Below are 20,742 nucleotides of genomic sequence, written 5' to 3' on the forward strand. Positions count from 1 at the left end.
CAGATATAAGAATGATAAAGTAGCCAGGATCATGTAATCTATAAAGCTTTAAAACGTATCATTTATAATTAGAATTTCATGTTTACATCATACACCGGCCGTTCTTTCTTTGTATTATCCTTGTCTAGCAGGTTTTTAGTACGACTCACCTATTTATAGACAGGGAAAACACTTGAGTCGGGCTATAACAAGCACATAAAGCTCAGTAATCATTGGATACCGTGAAGCGTCCCGTTAGCGTGTAAGCCAATCAGATTCCTCCAAATTTACACATACACAACTGACGGAATGTACGTATACCTTTCACACAGGGATAATATTGAGATACCTGGATCATAACAGCTGATATGTCGGTGGACTAGCTCGTCGATTGTAAATAAGTACACAAAATGGCGTAGATATGTATAATGGGAGTAAGAACGAGAACTATGTTACGATGACGGAAGGCGTGCAAACGTTTCTAGAGGATTTGGGGTTGTTGCAATATTTTGATATGTTTGTCATCAAAGGCTTCGACTGTGAGGAAGATATATGTCATATTGACAGTGCCGACCTAGATTCAATGATGATAGCAGATCCTGATCATCGTCGACAGATCCTACATTCTGGTGAGTGTCTGAATCTTTGACAGGTGCCCCCCTACACGCCCACAAACGAGTGTAAACAAGTAGCCACGTGCTTCGAGGGGAGATAACCCGAGGTGCAATACTGCCAAAAGTTATTGATTAAAATCTCGTTTCGAAATCAATAAGCAAATGTCGCGTGTATTCACCCATCGGCGACAATTGGTTTAATAATAACCTTTCAACATAACTGCATCGAATACCAATAATTTATACAGAAAGGACCAAACCGTATTATTATATTTATGCACTATATAGTTTCCAAAAAAAATCCTAAATTCACGTAACTAATTTTAAAAATATTGTCTCTATGGTAATATATGACGCGTGTCGTATTTCATGCGATTAGACAATCTATATCTCATTAGTTACACAAAGGCTTTTTGTAAGTAATAAAATTTGACATAATTATATCTTCAAATATGTTCATATTTTGCTAATTTGGTTACAGTCAAGATATTTATATATTAACATATCTCTTTTCTTCTTGATAAACAAAAAAAAAAAAACAAAAAAAAACAACACACACACACACAATAATTAATTCCACACAATATTGACCATTTTTTATCTCAATTTATAGCTCGACGATTCAAACCCAGTCCAGAATACAGGCTGTTAGAATGGTTGAGAATCAATGGTCTCGATTATTATTACCCGAACTTTGTCAACAGCGAATCTGCAAACGATCTGGACCAGATAAAAATGTTGAATTTACCGGACCCTGACATTTTCGACGAGTTAGAAATAACGCTCCCCGGACACAAACGGCGATTCGAACGAGCAGGTATGTATCAAACGTTTAAGATTATTTAAAATGTTTTTAAAAGGATGTGCTGTTTTATTACCAGCAGATACATGACATTGAAATTTGAAGGCAAAACATATTGTACATTTATGTGAAACAACTTCTTACTCACTCCTCTATGGTTTACATAAAATTTGAAAATATACATAGGACACATTGTGATGTAAAGACAAAACTCATGTTTAATTAAATTATCTATAAACGGAAGTGCGGCAGAACTCTGTTGGTGATAACCACAGTGAAACAAAGAAGGAATTAAGTATAGGAATATATATCGTGATACTTAAAATTAATGAACTTACGTCTCTTCATTTTCCTCCACCCTACAAAATAATAAAACTACATATGTATAATATCTATCATGTAAATCACTACTTTATACCAGCACCGCATACAAGTAGGCCTTGAGTACACGATTTATATCATTATATTCTCATTCTCTCCGAGTAAGACATGTTATCAGTTATCTTCCCTAACGTAGGTCGAAAACGAATATAAACTAATTCAACCATGTACATAAGCTTTACAGAAAAACGTGTAAAAATATATATAAAAAAAGATTACCGTCGTTTTTTGGCGGATCTTGTTTCTGTTAAAGACATTGTCGTCAGTTCTCTCTCGGGACTTTAACGGTAGCGATACAACAGACTCACACAATATGCTCCGTACAAGTATGTATAATTTAAATGTAAGGAAATGATCTCCGGAAATATCGCACGACTTAATGTGTATATCTCGTGGGACAGGCGAATGGCTAAGTTGAGACATGCATTCCCCAGTCTATTGTACACATTCAAAAAGGACTTGGTGATTTTTTTATTCAGTGATCACTACATGTAGCGAACACAAAGGTCTGAAAACAGTATTAAATACGTGTTTTTACTTGTATGACTAAATTACAGTATCGATCTACTTCTTAAGGGTATTTAAACAGATTTCACAATGCTAGTGGACCGGAGATGGCAAAGAATTGACGAACTTCTTTTTTATAATTCAAAGTAATATTTTATCGAAATTAGAGATCGACCAAATTCTTTACAGGCTGACTGTAGACGAAATCAACCCATGAATTTGACTATCTTTAGAATTTCAAGCATTTTATCAAAATACTAATTTTATCTTTATTGCATCAAATTAAACTGTTTTAATGATTATACTTTGTATTCTAATGAACAGCCATCCTCAGTAGCCTGCTATTTCGTCCCAACTCTATGTCAGGTTGTTGCTCCATTTATTTGCTATAAAACGGATCCCCCGGAGGAGACAATCCCTACATCATGAACACACGTCGCTCGTGCGCTCAATCGATTTACACCTGCTAACTACCAGCTCGGCATCACCGATATCGAAACCGTTACACCGTTACTCAGGTGATCATGATGGATAATTGATGTTGCTATGGCGAAACTCCCCCTCCCGTATCCGCCGAACGCTATCGGATCAATCGTTAGTCCCCATGCATTATGCAGGTAGATTTCGTTAGATCACTAACCTGGAATCAGCCTCCGTACCTATAACGGTATCCAGTACATAATTATCGATACGGCACCGACAGGTGTTCAGCACGTGAACCGTAATTACTCATATTTCAATATGCCACAAGAATACGCTTCAGTGGTTTTCTTATTGTATTATTCACGGTCAAATACACGTTCACATGCATAATTGATTTTAGGGACCCCCATCTAGAGGCATGTGTATCACCGTCTGATTGAAGAAAAACCGGTTAAAGGGACAATTCAGTGAGGCTAATTCTGTTAAATAACCATGAAGCAAAATACGACATAAATGTATTGTTCTACATTCCTTATGAAAAGATAACAAGAAATATTGACAAATTGCATGGCATTGTTTAAAAGTGTTTTGATTGATACTGTTGAAGTTCAATACGATTAAGCAAGTACATCATGCACGCTGTACCCATACCCGAGCCAAAGTCATGCTCTTTTAACAAATGCATGATAATTTACTTTTAATTTGGTATATGATACAATATGTATATCATGCCGTATATCATGTACTGTCCCAACGTAACAACGTACCCATCAAGATTTGAGGAAAACAGATTTTTTTAGGGGGGGGGGGGTCGCGAAAATTCGGACAATATAATTCTATCGATAAAAGACCGACATTGATAGCGAAGGAAATGGCTTCCATGGCTTTACCTAATATTTGAGCCTCTGTCCACAAGGAAGGCCGCTTGCACTGACTTATTCTATATTATTGCAGATTTATCTCAATATCTATCCTTGTGACGTCATGTGTTTGCGAGCGTAACGTCATATTTTTTGGAGAAAACGACGTGAATAGCGCCCACAAAAAATGACGTCACAATGGATACCTACCCACAAGGGAGCTTACTCTGTAATATGCATAGTCGGAAAAGGGTTCTAGACTAGAACTGCCCTCCTGTCAAGAAGCTGGAAGACTTGATTGATTTTCGAGGTAAACCTCATTCTAATCTAAATTGTACTCTATAGCAACATATATCTTCGATATCCCATGGGTTACTATTGCTGTCGTATACTGTAACTCCTGGAAACGTTTTGATTTAGACCAAGGGTCGGTACATCGTGCATTTCTGATACTGCATGGATGTTTTTGGGTCACAATGCACTCTGCATTGATTAGATAACGCATAAAAACAATCTTATACGTATATTCATTGGTGATACTCAGTCGGTTTATGAGTGACCGCATTGGTCTTGCCGCTTGGTGAAAGTGGGAATCGAAGACGCGAATAAGTTCTTCAGATTTTTCATGTCAAATTGTCGTTAAAGAAGCAAGAAATTGGTGATGTTCTTTGGTATGGAAGTCTGTTTCGATAAAAGCCAGACGACATTGGTGCTGATACTACTATCAGGAGCCTGCCAATCGATTTATATACTCCCCCCAGCGTAACGGCATGGCACAGGAGTAAGAGTTACAGCCATCGATTTATCATAAGAAAACTTGAATGGGATAAAATTGATTTTCATTGATATGTTTCAGTTTATTAAAGTGGAAAAGACTTTTCTAATTTCTTGAGAGTTTTTAGACTATAATCTACACTAGTCTGAATTATTTTGCCGTTGTATTGTCTTTTTATATACCGGCCTGAGTCGATCTACACGTGCGGTGCACGAGACCAAAGGTCATCGATATTTCGAAAACCTCGTGAACGGGGCAACAAGACATGACGTTTAACATTTTTTGTCAATATCGTTATCACCGCATTTGAGAAGAAGTTTTGAAATCTTGAAAGGAGATTCTACGTTGACATGTTTTGTCGATTTCGTCTACGATTGTTTGTCATGTTGTTATTTAGCAAATATCTTTTATTCTTTTGGTGGTAACTTTGGTTTAAACATGCTCAGATTTGTGTTTTTGTCTACTACAGTAAACCGGTTGCGGAAACGAATCAAAACAACGTTAACAGACCCGTCACCGGAAGAGCCCCTTGCACATGGACGATGGGCCAAACCTGCGGCACTGCAAGACGGAAAGTTTGATTTTCTGGTATTGGACGCTGCTGTCTATTCTACAAAGGATCGTAAAAAGTCTTTCACGCTTGGTAAGGCGATGCATTTAAGTGGACTTCTGAGAACTTTTGTAAAACGTCAACTATAAATTCAAATGCATTGTATATAAAGTGTTGCTAAGAGTTCTAGTTTGCCCGTAAAATGGTATATTAGACATATTGTGGGTTTGAACGGCAACCAGAAAGATTCTATTGAAAAAAAACCCACTTAGCATGAAATTGTGTCTTTCCACAAAAAATTGTGTCTTTCCACAAACCTGTCGATTAGCTTGTGCTTTATGTCCTTTACCTCTGTCCTGTTTGATCAACTTTCTTTGATGTTTGTTTGTCCATATATACCAACATTGGTTTTGAAACAGTGCAAAAATGCTTGTATAGAAATCATTGTTCCTTTCACAGAGTTTATGATTGATTCCGGAAGTGACGTCACGACTATACGAGAAGAAATCCTTGAGCAACTTGATCTGGAGTTGTTGGGCCGAATTCACAGTAAAGGGGTTCACGGATCTAAAAATACAAATCTATACAAAGCTTGCCTCAGAATAGGCAACCAGGAACTGCAGATAGAGGTACGTTAGTTTTGTATGGTTTTCTTAATTTGTTTTTGTCTCCTTACCAAACTTCAGCCTAAAGTCTTGATTGATATAATCACTATTGTAATTACTTATCTTCACAGGTGATGGGAGAATCGTATGACTCTTTAGGAAGTCGAGTTGTTCGTCACTTCAGACACTTTATTGACGGTAGTCGTCATCTTTGGCTAAAGGGAGATTACTGTGATCCGGATATGGCGCCACCTAGGACCATCACGCCCACACCATCAGAATCATCAATTACGTCTCAAAGACTTCAGACCCGATCCTCCTCCTCCTCTTCATCATACTTACAATCTACCTCGCCATCGTACAGAAGTACATCAGATTCTCTCTCTTCATCCTCACAAAATCTGTCTCAAAGTCAAAGTCTCAACGGTTCGCAGGACATTAACGTTACAATTCAACCGGAAACGGAAGAATATGCACATTCGCAATTGGCAGAAGAGCTAGAATTATCCCAAGACACCGATTGTGATTAGTTTATGTATTATATAGTTAGCGATGTATGAAAGGTTATTTTATATATCGTATCCATTTTACTGAGCCGTAATCGAACAACGTTTTACAATGTATCATTCCAAATATCGAGCCAGTGTATTGAAATCCGTCCATTACAAGGCAAACTGGCCAGATTGACTGTGATTACTTGATAATGTCGCCCTATTGCTTGTTAGTAGCAAATTAATAAAAAAAAACACCCCCCTGACGCAATGTTTGGTGGCGTTACCTACCATGGATCGATCATTCTGAATTTTAAGAGGTAGTCCCCTTCGTGTCACACCGTCAGTACTTGATCATGATTTATCAAGGGGGGGTCGGTATATACGTTTCTGTTATAATGAACTTTTAACAATTCCAGCTTATTTTTCTATGCATGTTTACAAGTCCCTGTTATTGTAAGGGTTTTATACGCGTCAAAAATCTAATGTTATAATTATAACTACAGTTTTTCAATGAATTAGATAACGTATTTTTTCTGATAAAAAGATATATTTTGTCAATGTTTCTGAAGCCATTGTTAGGAAAGGCCAAGACCACAGGTAACTGAGAATTAGTTACAGATTATATAATCATGGACCCACAAGAGTGCCCTAAGACCATTTTTAGACGTTTAAGAGGTCTAGATTAAAAAACGATAAAAATTATACTCTACCTGGTACTATAATTATATAATCTGTAACTAATTCTCAGATCCCTGTGGCCAAGACTTACCAAAGTCCCAATGACACATTGGATGCATCAGGATGTTGTTTTGCCTTTTCTTCGATTACATGTAAAACATTTTATTATGTATATTATATAGACGTTGTGTATATCTATATATATTTATAATATGTTGTGAGCAATTTTAGATATTTATTGAATGTTTATGATATGAATGGAAGTGCAAGTGTGTATATATATGTTGTCAGTGGAACGTATATTTAGAGTCAGAGTAAGTGGTAGTAAGGTGGTTCAATGCAAAGTCTATGTCTATTTGGACATACTATAAACTGACATCAGAGAGAGTTTGAATGAATAAACTTCTATTCCAACAGGTTTAAATTATTATAGGTTTTTTTGTACTTCCCATAAAACAAAGGCAAACTCAGATATATAGACTTGGTATTATCCAAATATTCCAAAACTCATCCTGGATATTCCAGAGGTTCACTCTCATTATATCCTTTCCTGTGATATGTTATAGCAAAACCAAAGGCATTGTGTGCTACAACAGATGATGCAACAAGTGGTTTGGCCCTTTGATGTACAAAGGAATTGAATAAAGGTAATTTGTATGCATGGCTTTAAAGGGACACTTCAGTCTAAGAGAACATTAAAACTTGTACATATATCGGGAAAAACCAGTTCTAATGGAAATTAGATCAGTCGGTTTTACTGTGATATGCCTGAAAAGCCCATGGTGGTGACATGCGTGTGAAATGTTCAGACTCGCTCGCTTCCGCCATTACAAACTGTGGTCGAACTTCTTGTATGCCGAACCTTGTCCCTTGCTCGTAGAGTAATGCAACTTTTGCCTAGAACTGCTCAAATCGCTCTGACAGTAGTGTGTTTACCTTATTTGGTGAATCGTCTTGCCTAAAATCATTTCATCACCTTCTCAGTGGTTATGTAGTTCATTTGTTTAACGTGCGTGACTTTAGCTCGGCAGTGGCGTAGCGCCCGTGCATGCTTGCACTTTAGCTCGACAGTGGCGTAGCGCCCGTACGCGTGCATGCTTGCACTTTAGCTAGTCGGGTATGACTACAACGTCCATATTGTACCTACTTAATCGTATTGATAAACGATTTGATATTTCAACGATATTAATTAAAATACTTACAATGTTGTGGAATTTGTCAATGTTTTACGTTATATGTTTCATAAGAAATTTAGAACAATACATCTATGCTATATTTTGCTACTTGACTATGTAAAAGAATCACCCTGAGTGAATTGTCTCTTTAAAGTTCCGTGTTAACGTTGCTCTCTGTTAATCTTCCGAAAGCAAGTCTGTAGAAGGCCTGATTGCAATCAATCTGATTAAAATACAGATCCTAATAACCACTCCGTTAAATAGAGGATCTGACAATATCCCATAAGGGTTCATGTTCGGATGACCTTTATATTTTCTACTCCTTGATACATCGATTGGAAACGATATTTTGTCCCAGTATACATATACAATTAGCTTTGTTGTACTCTTTGGGCGAGATGACTACGTAAATCAAAACGATTATGACAGTTTTTTTTTTAAAACTATTTCGTCCCCTGAAATTCACTGTCAAAATTTTGCAAGTAGCAATTTGATTGGCCATTTCCAAAGGTCACCTGGACATGACTCCTAATGGGATTTCCTCAGATCCTCTTACCAAACGTAGTGATAATGGGGATCTGTATTTTAATCAGATTGGATTGTCATTGGTCAGTTTTTTACCCCAACGTCATCAGATGGTGGGCTATTCAAATCGCTTTTCGTCTGTGGTCCGCCGTCCGTCCGTAAACAATGCTTGTTATCGCTATTTTTCAGAAAGTACTGAAGGGATCTGTCTCAAATTTCATCTGTAGGTTCCCTTGGGCCCTAAGATTGTATCATGCTGATTTTCAGACTGAACGAGAAAACAAGATGGCCACCAGGCAGCCATCTTGGATTTTGGCAGTTGATGTTTGTTACCGCTATTTCTCAGAAAGTACTGAAGGGATCTGTCTCAAATTTCAAATGTTGGTTTTCCTAGGGCTCAAGGGGTGTCATGTTGATTTTGGGACAGATGGGTAGGCAGCCATCTTGGATTTTGATAGTTGAGGTTTGTTACCGCTATTTCTCAGAAAGTACTCTTGGGATCATTCTCAAATTTCATATATATATTTTGGGACCGATCGGTAAACAAGATGGCCGCCAAGCAACCATCTTGGGTTTTGAAAGTTAAAGTTTGTTACCGCTATTTCTCAGAAAGAACTGAAGGAATCGTTCTCAAATTTCCATGTAGGTTCTTCTATGGCCCTAGTTCTGCCTATTTTGAGACCGATCAGTCAACAAGATGGCCGACCACTATCTTGGATTTTGATAGTTTAAAGATTGAATAGCAGAGAAAAGAGGTTTAAGTTTGAAAAGCAGAGAAAAGATCCCTCTTTCATTTGTCAGACATAAATCAATTTTTGGCGCCAAGATATATGATAAGATTTCTATGTCATTTTCCAGGGGTGAATAAAACCAATCTAATTATTAGACTTGTATTTTTGATGCTGTGAAACAGCATTCTTAGGTACGCTCGGAGAGCGTGTGCACATCAAAACGATGAAACCACTCCGCGATGAAAATTAAAAGTTGTTTTGTTCATTTTACGTAATACTTGATGGAATGAAAAAATAAAACCCCAATATTCAAAACCACAGACATAGAATTTGTACATACGTATACACCATGGATGGAGTGTTTTAAGTGTTCAGTTGGGACTCTATGATATTTGTATTACTCCGAGAACACTGGTCTCCCGAAAATCACGAACAACCCCTTCTTCACTGTCTTCCTCCGCGACAGACTTTCAGTGGATTTTGGATTGTGTATGTTTATTTAAATTTTACGTAATTCATGCTAATGATTGATTATTGTAATCAAATGTTAGGAGGTAACTGCAAAAGAAAGTTCTTATAACGCTTATAAAGTTTTTTTGTGTTGGTTGTATTGACGAACTATATCTGAGATATTATTGCGCAGTAAAAGTTAATAGTTTTGCGTACGTGCCTCCTCCCTTGATCTGTCTTTTGTTTATCGACAACTGCGGTATATTGAAAGGGAAAAAGTACCAAATCTATCAACATAAACTTACAAAATATAATGATAATATAGATCTATTTATGTACGAGCAACTTAAAGTGACAAATGAACTTATATTGCCGTGTAATGTACGGTAGCCTTATGAAGACTTGCTAAAGTCCGATGTATTGCAGGAAGTTTTCTTGATGATAGCGTTCTTATGAATTCAAAAGAAATTTGACTGTTATAAGTAACCAAATAATGTACCCTTTACTTGACAAACGTATATGGCCATGTTTTATTACAAGTCAACTGTCGGCAAAGCAAAACTCACGATAAATGTTCTGCACGATAAAGAGCGCCAGTTACTGTTAGGCTTACGAAGACTTGCTAAAGTCCGATACATCACATGAAGTTTTCTTGATGTTAACGGCTAGCGTTCTTGTGAATTTAAAATAAATCCGAGTGATATACGTAATGAAATAATGTACCTTTTATTTGACAAAAGTATTTGACCATGATTTATTAGTCAAAAGTCGTCAAAGCAACCCATGTTAATTTTCTAAAAAGGAAACCAAAACGTTCGGTTGTCATAAACCATTTAATGTAAGTGAATGGAATACATTTTGTATTATTGCTTTTCTTTAACTTACAATAATAAAATAGTTTCTGAATAAGAGAATTTTGTTGAGTTTTTTGTTATCTTGTCGATGGTATATATTGACATTAAGATTAGGGCAGATTGACTGTTACACTAGGTTACGGTTGGCCGTAGTGCAAGAGTAGACGCTGTGGTTTCCGATGGTGTTACGCCAGATTCCAATACCTCACTTGGTGTACGCGGTACCGCTTTTAATAAGGGGGGCCGCTATTTTACAAAATTTTAGGAATGTTCGGTTTTGTTTTGGGATTTTTCCTTAATTTCAGATAACTTGTTATAAAAACATATGCGCCACGGAACATATGACTTATCCATGAGCATTTTCCAGTAATTAATTCCGCGAAAGGGCCTGGTAGTTTTCACGTCAAGTCCATAAACACTTGTTGACTTGACATAAATCAGGGAATTATCGCATTCAAAACGGAAAAATCAGCAGAATTTCAGCTGATATATTGTACTGACATATAAACGTTAATGTACTTGTTGGAATCATGTGCATCGTATATATAGTTATTCTAAAATGGCCTTCAGCGAGCCATCCTCGATACTTCAGGGGTTCCTATCACTTACGATCTCTACACCCCTGGACTATCTCGTAGAAAAACTGGAGGCAACAGAATAGAACAGGCAATTTAGTCCTTTGATGTACATCAAAAGAGCCGTATAACGATACACTGTGGTTGACTGTGTGGCTTTGAAGTTGGGCGTCGCTCTCTCTGTAGTCTTCAAAGGTAATCTTTGCTGGTCTGTAGTAAAACTGAAGGCAGCTCAGGTGAACAGATGTTCACCTGAGCTGCCTTCAGTTTTACTATGAGATAGTCCAGGGGTGTAGAGATCGTAAGTGATTGGAACCCCTGGAGTATCGAGGATGTCAGCGAGCAGGTTCATCCAATTATTGCGTTGGTATTTTTATTTACTTAGTTTATATGAGAACTGAAGGCAGTTATTCAGAAAAAATGTCAAATATAGGATAGACGAAAAAGTCAGTTAGGAAGAAGAGAAAAGATAAGATCCTAAATTTAGTCGCCTCTTACTATCATGCAATAGGGGCATCCGGAATTCCTCGGGGGACTATATATAATAGTGTATTTTCGGGATAATACCCGATGAGCTCAGGACGGCAATAGGGGCTGCAGGTACAATCTTGGCGCCCTGACTGCAGGGCATTCGTTACGAGATGGGAATCACTTGCAATTTCAGCGTTACGAGGGAGGGAGGGAATCGAACGAAATTCCTGTCGATCAATTTAGTATCATTTGGTGTGTTGTGTTATTATTTCATCATGTGGCTTAAACACTGCATGCGTTATTATTTCATTATGTAGCTTATGCACTGCACAGGGATGTGATAATTAGTTACAGTTTACATAATAATGGAGTCACCAGTGAGCCCATATCACCATTTTAGATGTTAAGGGGTCTAGATAAAAATGATGAATGTCATTCCGTTTTTGTCTATGACTTCATAAAACAACGATATTGAGAATAATGCTTAAATTAACTGTAAGTAATTCACAGATTCTGTGATCCTTGCACATAGGATCGTGTCGTGTCACTTTTGCTCGTACTCCTTAATAACTATCTAAAAATCAACCAACGATTGTAAAGATTGGTCAGTTTTTTCTCCTAAACTCAGGGGTGCCAATCTACGTCATCGATAGGTTGTTGTATACTCCATTTTTTATAAAACGGCAGCCATATTGATCCGCTTCGCCGGTAAGTTCGCCATATTAACCACATATAACAGCCACCAGTGTTAAAGAGACAACGCTCACGGAACCCAGACAATTATATAGAACCTACGTATTATAAAATATCTTTTGTATACTGTCTGATTTCTTAGATTACCTGGTGCACATAACAAAGCCGTGGCTTGGTTGTAGTATAATCGTCAATCTAATTAAAATTCGATGTTCATTATCTACTCCGTATACTCCGTATGAAGTACTACAACCGTGCTGTAAAATACGTTTGTACCACAACCGGGTCACCAAGATTGGATTTCGGAATCGTGGTAGGTATAACGTACAAACTGATTCATCAAGAAAGCATTTCAGATCATCTTGCAAATTTAATGTACTCTTAGACTGAATTGTTCCCGTTAACGAGGTCAATATAGTGTTATTTCAACCATTTGTTTCCAAAACATCATGGCGGTAGGCAAGTTTGGCACTAACAGGTGTATATATATATATATTCTACATATATTTAAGGCAAAAAGCTAGGTTTGCAATACACAAATGGCAATATAATTAGGGTTTATTGTATAGAATGTTGTGATGAGATTTTAAAGTGATGAACTTTGAATATAAATAATATTCTGATGACTGAAAGAATATACACACAATGTATATATAGGTAATTGTACTGGTATAATAATAATATATCAGCTTAATGACTGAGACTCATGCATATGATCAGCCATTAGAAAAAAAGTTTGTCCAGCTGGGTATTGGCATATACTGTACTATTTCACCCTATCAACATTGAAAAGTTGTTCAGCCAAGACTATCATTTGCTCTTCATTATGATTTTCTAATTGTTAACAATCTTTTATTTCCATTATATAGGTAATTCTGACCGTTCAGGGTATGCAGAATTCCGCCCATCTGGACTTCAGCCACCATTGGATAGGGATGCATTCTTAACGGAGCTTAAAGGTCCACTTCCTTTAAGGAGGCCTGTCCAAATGCAGGGTATATTAAACTCTTTCCAAAACAGGAAGTGCCTGGTCATGTGTTAGAAGAGTGCTGTTTGCCAGAACCCATCTTTAACTACAGTGATAATGTAGATTTGACTTCAAGTGCTTGTCAGACTGAGTTCGATAAATATGTGCAAAATTTGATTAACAAAAGTTCTAGCACAGATTCCATTGCGGAGCTGACTAAGGGACAGAGTGCCAATGATGTGTGGATGAAAGCCAGAACAGGACGCATAACAGCATCACGCTTTGCTACTGTATGTCGACGGAAAGAAAATGTTGATCCAAATAGCCTCATTAAATCAGTCATGGGTTATTACTCTGACAAAACCAGTGATGGAATGGAATGGGGTATCAACCACGAGAATACGGCTAAAAAGGAGTATGTGCGCGAAATGAAAAACAAAGGTCATAGAACTATAAGTGTGGAAGAGAGTGGACTTTGTGTTATGCCAGATTATCCATACATTGGTGCTAGTCCTGATGGTTTGGTATCTTGTTCTTATGGAGACTGTAAAGACAGTGAAGGACTTCTGGAGATTAAATGCCCATTTAAACACCGGAATTTTTCTCCAAAACATGCTGCTCTGAATAGAGATTTCTGCTGTGATTTGAACAATGATAGCTTGACACTGAAGAAGTCTCATCCCTATTACTTCCAAGTTCAAGGACAGATGGCAGTGACAGGAAGGAATTGGTGTGACTTTGTGATATGGACTCGAAAAGGAATATCCATTGAAAGGATTCCATTTGACATTTCTTTGTGGAAAGACATTCTTCCAAAACTCTCTATGTTCTTTAGAGACTGTATAGTTCCGGAGATATTTAGTCGCAGACTTCAGCGCAAAATGTAAACATGGATATGGAATTTGGTTCTGTGATGTTTATTACAAATACATTTGAAAGTAAATTACAATTTTTGTAAATCAGTAGAGATTTCAACATTACTGATCTGAATAGATATGTTGTTTATATAATTATTTATTTCAAGTATTACTACCTAATTGGAATTATTTTTTTAGAATATTTTTCTATGATATTGTACATACCCGGTAATATTCAAAAAGTATTTGGTACCAGCAAGTCATGATCATGTACAGTATTAGTAGTTCTCTGAACTTTTTACCAGTTTTTACATAGATCTAACAAACTTAGAAATAACTACACATATATGATAAAGTGAAACCTAATTAACTCAAACCCATATATATATGATGACCCAGTTCGAATTCGTTTAGAAGTATTTTGATGGTCCTCACCATTTAGTGTCAAAGCTTTAGTTTTACACTAATTATTCAATATCAGTTATATCAATTAACTTGAGAACTTAAATATTAATTGGTTAGACTTACTGGGGAATCACTGTATTCATAGCTGATGTTTCATAGTCTAAGAACTTGCACTTCTGACATATTTCATCAATAATGACATCTCATGTGTGTGTTTTATCATTGCCTTAATGCCTGCCTGCAGTTGCTGTATATTATAGATCTCAGACTCTATAACATGTAAACGAGTATACATGTATATTTATGAGTATATATGTTTTGTAGTCAGTTCATCAATACATGTCTGCATGTGTGTAGTTCATGAAATAAAAACGATGAATGCTATTTGAATTTTAACTGATCATTTTTAATAATTATAGTTTAATAAGTTAAAACAAAAACACTTAATATAATAAATTACAAAGCATCACACTTGTATGTAAGCTAAGAAATATCACCCAGTGTACCAAACTTCTTTTTTTAAATCAAAGTTACATATCTAGACTTCTCGTGAGCATGAGCTTGAAAAAAAGAATGCTTAAATCTGGTCAGAGTTTCCTCTGGCCCTGATACCAGAATCGGACATTTTGACATACCGATAGATAATATTGGCAGATATCTGTCTAAAGGTTTGTGTATGGTGTCAGGGTCAGAGGAAACTAATTATTCAAAATTTAATTAAATTACTTTATGATTATGTAGTATAGACTTGGTCATGTTAAAACCATTTACAGCTTATCATATCAAAAAGAAAATTGCCTCCATAATAACTATGACATTTGGACAGAAGGAATATTGATACTTGGACAGAATGTTGAATTTTTTTCAAGATAAAACGTTAATCGGACAACAATCTCAAAATAAAATCATCATTGATGCATTAATGATCATGCATTTATGAAATGTCAATATCTGTCAAAGCTGTAGACTTTAGTTTCTTGATTGAATAATGTTACCTGGATAAAGATGCATGCATGATCATGACTTCTTTATAAAACATACATGTGCACACTTCCACAGTATCTGCGCATGCACTAAATTTTAAAGATCTAGATAAAATAAATAAACCCTGGTCATAATTAATGACATTCAACTTATCAACACAAAAAATAGTTTGTCTGACATATACTGAGCAGTGAACATCAACAATTGATCATGCACATTAATTAATACTGTCTTGGAGATGGTAGTTGTTATTGTTCTGCTATAACTAGTAATTAAACAGTATGTTACAGTTATAAATAACTATCCACAGATCAGTGGGGGATACATTGTTGTCATAGCTGTACATATCTTGAACACATTTGACGCAGTATCTGCAGAGCTGATTGGCATTACACCGTTGAGTATGCGGAAGAGTTTGATTCGCTGCATCTGTCTTTCAACGTGTATGCGAAGGTTTGCGATTCTTCGGGTCTTTTCTACCTCCCTCCCGGAGAATTTCTTGTTCTTTCTCTTAAAAGGTGGTATAATGAGTTCGATGTTCTTAGGGGTAGTCATGTCTGATATTAGAAATCCTTTATCCACCATGATCGCATCGCCAGCATCACACATGTCCACCACTCCAGACATCTCCGTTATCTTTTTGTCCGATATACTCCCAGCATAACACGATGTCACTAAACTAGGAACTCCAGAAGGTGTTATTCCAACCAAAATCTTCCACGTCATATGGGATTTGTAGTTGGAATACAGTAGTGACTTGGCTTTGGTTGATTCTGGCGTATCTGTTCGTATCTCTGTGCAGTCCAGTATAACTCTGGTGTTTGGAAATCTCCTCCTAAATGCGGATGGCATATGACTGTGGACTGCTTCCTAACTTTGCCAAAACATGAGCAAAGGAACCATATCCTGGGCAAGAAATTGCACCCATGTCCTCCAAATGTTAGAACAAGAGGTCACACTAATACCAAAACGTCTAGCCAAGTCTTCCAACAACAAGCCAAGACGCAATCTCATCATCACGAGGAGAAACTCATCTTCAACTCTCAGCTTCCTTTTTGGTCCTGGTTTCTGTTTCCCACTTCTCTGATAAGTCTTCTCACCAGCTGAGATGTTGCCTCTCCAGTACGACATATTTTCTGCCCGAGGTTTCAGACGTCTCCACACCATACAGAGAAGAGCAAAAGATGGGAATCCAGTATAAAACATCACATCATCATCACTGTCTTTGATGTCATCAAATGTAATATCTGGCAACTTGCACTGAATTCCTACATCAACTGTTTTCGGTTTTGGCTGTGTCTTGAGTTCTTCTCTCCGAGGTTCTGAAGGGTGTGATGAACTACAGATCTTATCATACTCCTCCCTTGACAGAATAACAACATCGTCCGTTTGCTCTGACTTATTAGTCTGGGAACACACATGATCCTCTGAAATTTCTCCAGCGTAGTCATGCATAAACACAGATGTCTCTAGGAAAGATATGTTGGCATGAAGAGAGCTTTGAAGAACATCATCATCATTATCCTCGTCAGAAGTATCACATTCCCCTCTTAACAGTATCTGTGGTGTGCACAATGCCTCAGAAATCTGAATAAATGAAATAAAGATACAGTCAATTTCTGTATATGTATATATGAAAATAAAGAGAGATAAGTGTTTTGCAAATAAGATATTCAAATACACTGCATAATATCTAAAATGTTTTGATTAAGTGTAACATGCTACACATATAATTTTTACTTTATCTATATCATATACTAGAATATAATATTCAGACCAGAAATCTTGTCAACATATGTACTACATCATCATGTATTTGCTAAGTCAAAAAATAGTGGTAGCACACAAATTCTTTTCAATCACATATAGATTTAATTAAATTTTACGTAGGCATTCAGTCTTTAATTTTGAAACGCAAATGGAGTTTGTTGATAAGTATTTCATACATATATATCATAATATTGCTAGCCTACCCTAAATAAAGTCATCGATCGACCGAATACAGGTAACCTATATACCAAGCGACATTAACTTGACAGGTAAATAACACATCACGTGACCTTTGACTGGAGTGCTTAATGTAATCACAAACCGTGACCGGTGCGCGCGGTAATTTGAAAACGTAAACACACCTGTGTCGACCTGATGATACATGTCATGGGTTTGGGCGATCTTTTTACGATCGTTCTGAATGGATTTACTATTACATTCTTAAATCAACATCGTATTATTAATGTAAAAGATATGTAAATGTACCTTGGATGTTTTGAAGGTTTTTTGAGGGAAAATGCTCGGGATGGGACACTCTGCTGATGGGCCATCAGTTCCTTCAAAATGTTCACTGCATAAACGAGTTGTGTTCTTCAGCACGAAATTCTTACGGAAACACTTAACCCGTTGCTCCCAGACCCTTGAAACTTTACTGTCCGCAGGAAAACGATGCAGGGACACCTTTTTGCCATTGACCACCTTTCCGCTATAGTTTGAACAACCCGTCACACAACAATAAATCTTCCCCATGACGTAGTGTTTGTTTACATGCGACGACTATCCGGTGAACTATCCGGAAGTGTCATTGCTCTCCGCACCTGCGCACATCGGATGAAGAGCGTTACAAGGGAGAAAACTCTCGGGTAACCGTGAAATAGACTGGTTCCCGCCTCAGTTACCTCCCTTGCGTACGCTTCACTGCGGAGCGCAGCCTGGCGGAGAGAAGAGAACTAAGGGAAGGGAACCAGTCTAACCGTGAAACGGCCTATACTGTCTGATTTCTTAGATTACCTGGTGCACGTATAATCGTTTGTCGATATCAACAGAAATTCAGGTTTTCTTCGTAATAAATGTTTTTTCAGACACATTCAACTCTTCCTATTTGTCAATTACGTGACAAAATGATCTGAAATGCTTTCTTGATGAATCACTTTGTACGTTATACCTACCACGATTCCGAAATCCAATCTTGGTGACCCGGTTGTGGTACAAACGTATTTTACAGCACGGTTGTAGTACTTCATACGGAGTATACGGAGTAGATAATGAACATCGAATTTTAATTAGATTGACGATTATACTACAACCAAGCCACGGCTTTGTTATGTGCACCAGGTAATCTAAGAAATCAGACAGTATACAAAAGATATTTTATAATACGTAGGTTCTATATAATTGTCTGGGTTCCGTGAGCGTTGTCTCTTTAACACTGGTGGCTGTTATATGTGGTTAATATGGCGAACTTACCGGCGAAGCGGATCAATATGGCTGCCGTTTTATAAAAAATGGAGTATACAACAACCTATCGATGATTGGTCAGTTTTTTCTCCTAAACTGGTTCCAGTTCACTATGAGATGGTTTCAGGGGTGGATATAAGTAAGTGATAGTAACCCCGAGGATGCTACTTCTAGTTGAAACCAGACTAAAACTTTATTCGATCTACGTGTACTTTGAATTTATCGTGTAAAGTCTCGCCGAGACCGACATTTTATCTCGAATTAAAGAGAGTAATCGAGTTAAAATGTTGACGTTGAATGTTCAACTGTAAAATTGAAACATGTATTGTATATTTTTTCCATTAATATATTTATGTACTACATTGAAGATTATATTTTTAGCGTTAAAGATGCTCCACCGCCGACAGAGCATAAACGACACTCATCACATGAACAATAACTGATGTTGTATATAATATGTCTAATTAACACAAAATACATGTAAAATAATTTGTTTTGCTTTTGGTGCATGCTCAATCAATACTTCATTTCATATGGGACAGAGAGCCAAGATTTTTGTGGGATGCAATTAGTTAGTTTTAGTATTTTGATATTGAAGTGAAATAAGAAGCTCAAACTTTTCATTGGTAAACTTTTGTAAGTGAAGAAAAATACTTATTCGTCTGCTCGTGTTTTGAAAAATATCATTCGTCAGCGGTGTAGAATCTTAAGATTTTGACTCTCACATAGTAATAAAAGCATTCAATTTTTGACAGTAAAAGGTCCAAGTTTTAAAATCTGTAACCGCATGTGTCTTGTTTGATAAAATAGAGATATTTTTCACAGTCACAAATAGTAACGGCTATAGATGTACTTAGTGTAAAATGTGAAATTGTATGTGTATGGTATTCAAATATTTGGGTAAATGAGTTGAAAAACTGGACACAAGAAATAATTTGATTTTGATATAGAATGGAATAAGCTTACTTATTTTAATTGTAACCCCTGGAGTATCGAGGATGAGTCACATGCATTATTCATATCAGAAACCATACCCGAGTCTTCTTTAATTCTGAATGAAATACGGACCCATATCTGATTAGTCATCTTATTATTGTCTCTTTGAAAATTGGTTTCCAGCATCAGCAAACTTATTTATTTAAAGATGCTCCACCGCCGACAGAGCATAAATGATATTCATTATTTGAACAATAATATGTGTTTAATCGTGTATATATATATATATATATATATATGTCTAATTAACACAAAAAAAAATTGCCTTTAGTGCATACAAAATCAGTACATCATTCCATAAAGGATATAGTGCGACGGATTTTTTTCGGGATGCAAATAATCATTTTTGATATTTTTTACTTGAAGTAAAATTAGAAGCTCTAACTCTTCAACGATGGTAATGGTGTAAAGTAAGTAACTTTTGTAACTGAAGAAAAATACCAAATCGTCTGCTGCTGTTTTTGACAGTGAAAAAATACCATTTGTCAGCGGTGGAGCATCTTTAAGTCAGAGATTTACTATGAAATTTCTGCTTAAAGTTAATGTGCCTATTTTTCATACTCACGAATCAAGATGAGCTTTTAATATGTTATTCAGCACCAAAAATTACTAACTTTTTGAAAATTACAGTGCTTTCAATGCATAGGTTTTAATTTTACATGTACAAAAAAGAGCTGAAAATGATTTTTGTCAGTACTGCCAAAAATCATTTATTTACTGTAGTCTCATCAATAGTGAAGTGATCAATATTGCTGCCGTTTTATAAAAAAAATGGAGTATACAACAACCTATCGATGACGTAGATTGGCACCCCTGAAACTGGTTCCAGTTCACTATGAGATGGTTTCAGGGGTGGATATAAGTAAGTGATAGTAACCCCGAGGATGCTACTTCTAGTTGAAACCAGACTAAAACTTTATTCGATCTACGTGTACTTTGAACTTATCGTGTAAAGTCTCGCCGAGACCTACATTTTATCTCGAATTAAAGAGAGTAATCGAGTTAAAATGGTTGACGTTGAATATTCAACTGTAAAATTAAAACATGTATTGTATATTTTTTTTCCATTAATATATTTATGTACTACATTGAAGATTATATTTTTAGCGTTAAAGATGCTCCACCGCCGACAGAGCATAAACGACACTCATCACATGAACAAT

At 36.5% G+C, this 20,742-nt stretch overlaps 3 protein-coding genes and 1 pseudogene across 3 annotated transcripts; 2 read left to right on the plus strand and 2 right to left on the minus strand.

The window, feature by feature from the left end:
• Window positions 1-249: 249 nt before the first annotated feature.
• On the plus strand, window positions 250-7,886 carry LOC138315739 (uncharacterized). The gene is made up of 5 exons (XM_069256982.1): window positions 250-608; window positions 1,207-1,410; window positions 4,811-4,984; window positions 5,351-5,520; window positions 5,628-7,886. The coding sequence occupies exons 1-5, from the start codon at window positions 401-403 to the stop codon at window positions 6,024-6,026; spliced, it is 1,155 nt and encodes a 384-aa protein (XP_069113083.1). The 5' UTR covers window positions 250-400; the 3' UTR covers window positions 6,027-7,886.
• A 4,705-nt stretch (window positions 7,887-12,591) lies between these two features.
• LOC138316669 (uncharacterized) lies at window positions 12,592-14,755 on the plus strand (annotated as a pseudogene).
• Window positions 14,756-14,761: 6 nt separating this feature from the next.
• LOC138315741 (uncharacterized) lies at window positions 14,762-17,994 on the minus strand. Its single transcript, XM_069256985.1, has 2 exons — window positions 17,612-17,994; window positions 14,762-16,942 (listed from the first exon to the last, which is right to left on the minus strand). The coding sequence occupies exons 1-2, from the start codon at window positions 17,873-17,875 to the stop codon at window positions 16,226-16,228; spliced, it is 981 nt and encodes a 326-aa protein (XP_069113086.1). The 5' UTR covers window positions 17,876-17,994; the 3' UTR covers window positions 14,762-16,225.
• On the minus strand, window positions 15,656-16,207 carry LOC138316670 (uncharacterized). Its single transcript, XM_069258338.1, has one exon. It carries the CDS (start codon window positions 16,205-16,207, stop codon window positions 15,656-15,658), a length of 552 nt encoding a protein of 183 aa, XP_069114439.1.
• Window positions 17,995-20,742: the final 2,748 nt, after the last annotated feature.

Source organism: Argopecten irradians, chromosome 2 (genome assembly GCF_041381155.1).
Source record: "Argopecten irradians isolate NY chromosome 2, Ai_NY, whole genome shotgun sequence".
Lineage (NCBI taxonomy): Eukaryota > Metazoa > Mollusca > Bivalvia > Pectinida > Pectinidae > Argopecten > Argopecten irradians.

Bases quoted from the DNA above. Each gene is read 5' to 3' on its own strand.
- LOC138315739 (XM_069256982.1), top strand. From the start codon at position 401: ATGTATAATGGGAGTAAGAACGAGAACTATGTTACGATGACGGAAGGC. The intron at 4,985-5,350 runs GTAAGGCGATGC...TTCCTTTCACAG, and splicing joins TAAAAAGTCTTTCACGCTTG to AGTTTATGATTGATTCCGGA. The intron at 5,521-5,627 runs GTACGTTAGTTT...TTATCTTCACAG, and splicing joins ACCAGGAACTGCAGATAGAG to GTGATGGGAGAATCGTATGA.
- LOC138316670 (XM_069258338.1), bottom strand. From the start codon at position 16,207: ATGCCATCCGCATTTAGGAGGAGATTTCCAAACACCAGAGTTATACTG.
- LOC138315741 (XM_069256985.1), bottom strand. From the start codon at position 17,875: ATGGGGAAGATTTATTGTTGTGTGACGGGTTGTTCAAACTATAGCGGA. The intron at 16,943-17,611 runs GTACATTTACAT...TCATTTATTCAG, and splicing joins AAACCTTCAAAACATCCAAG to ATTTCTGAGGCATTGTGCAC.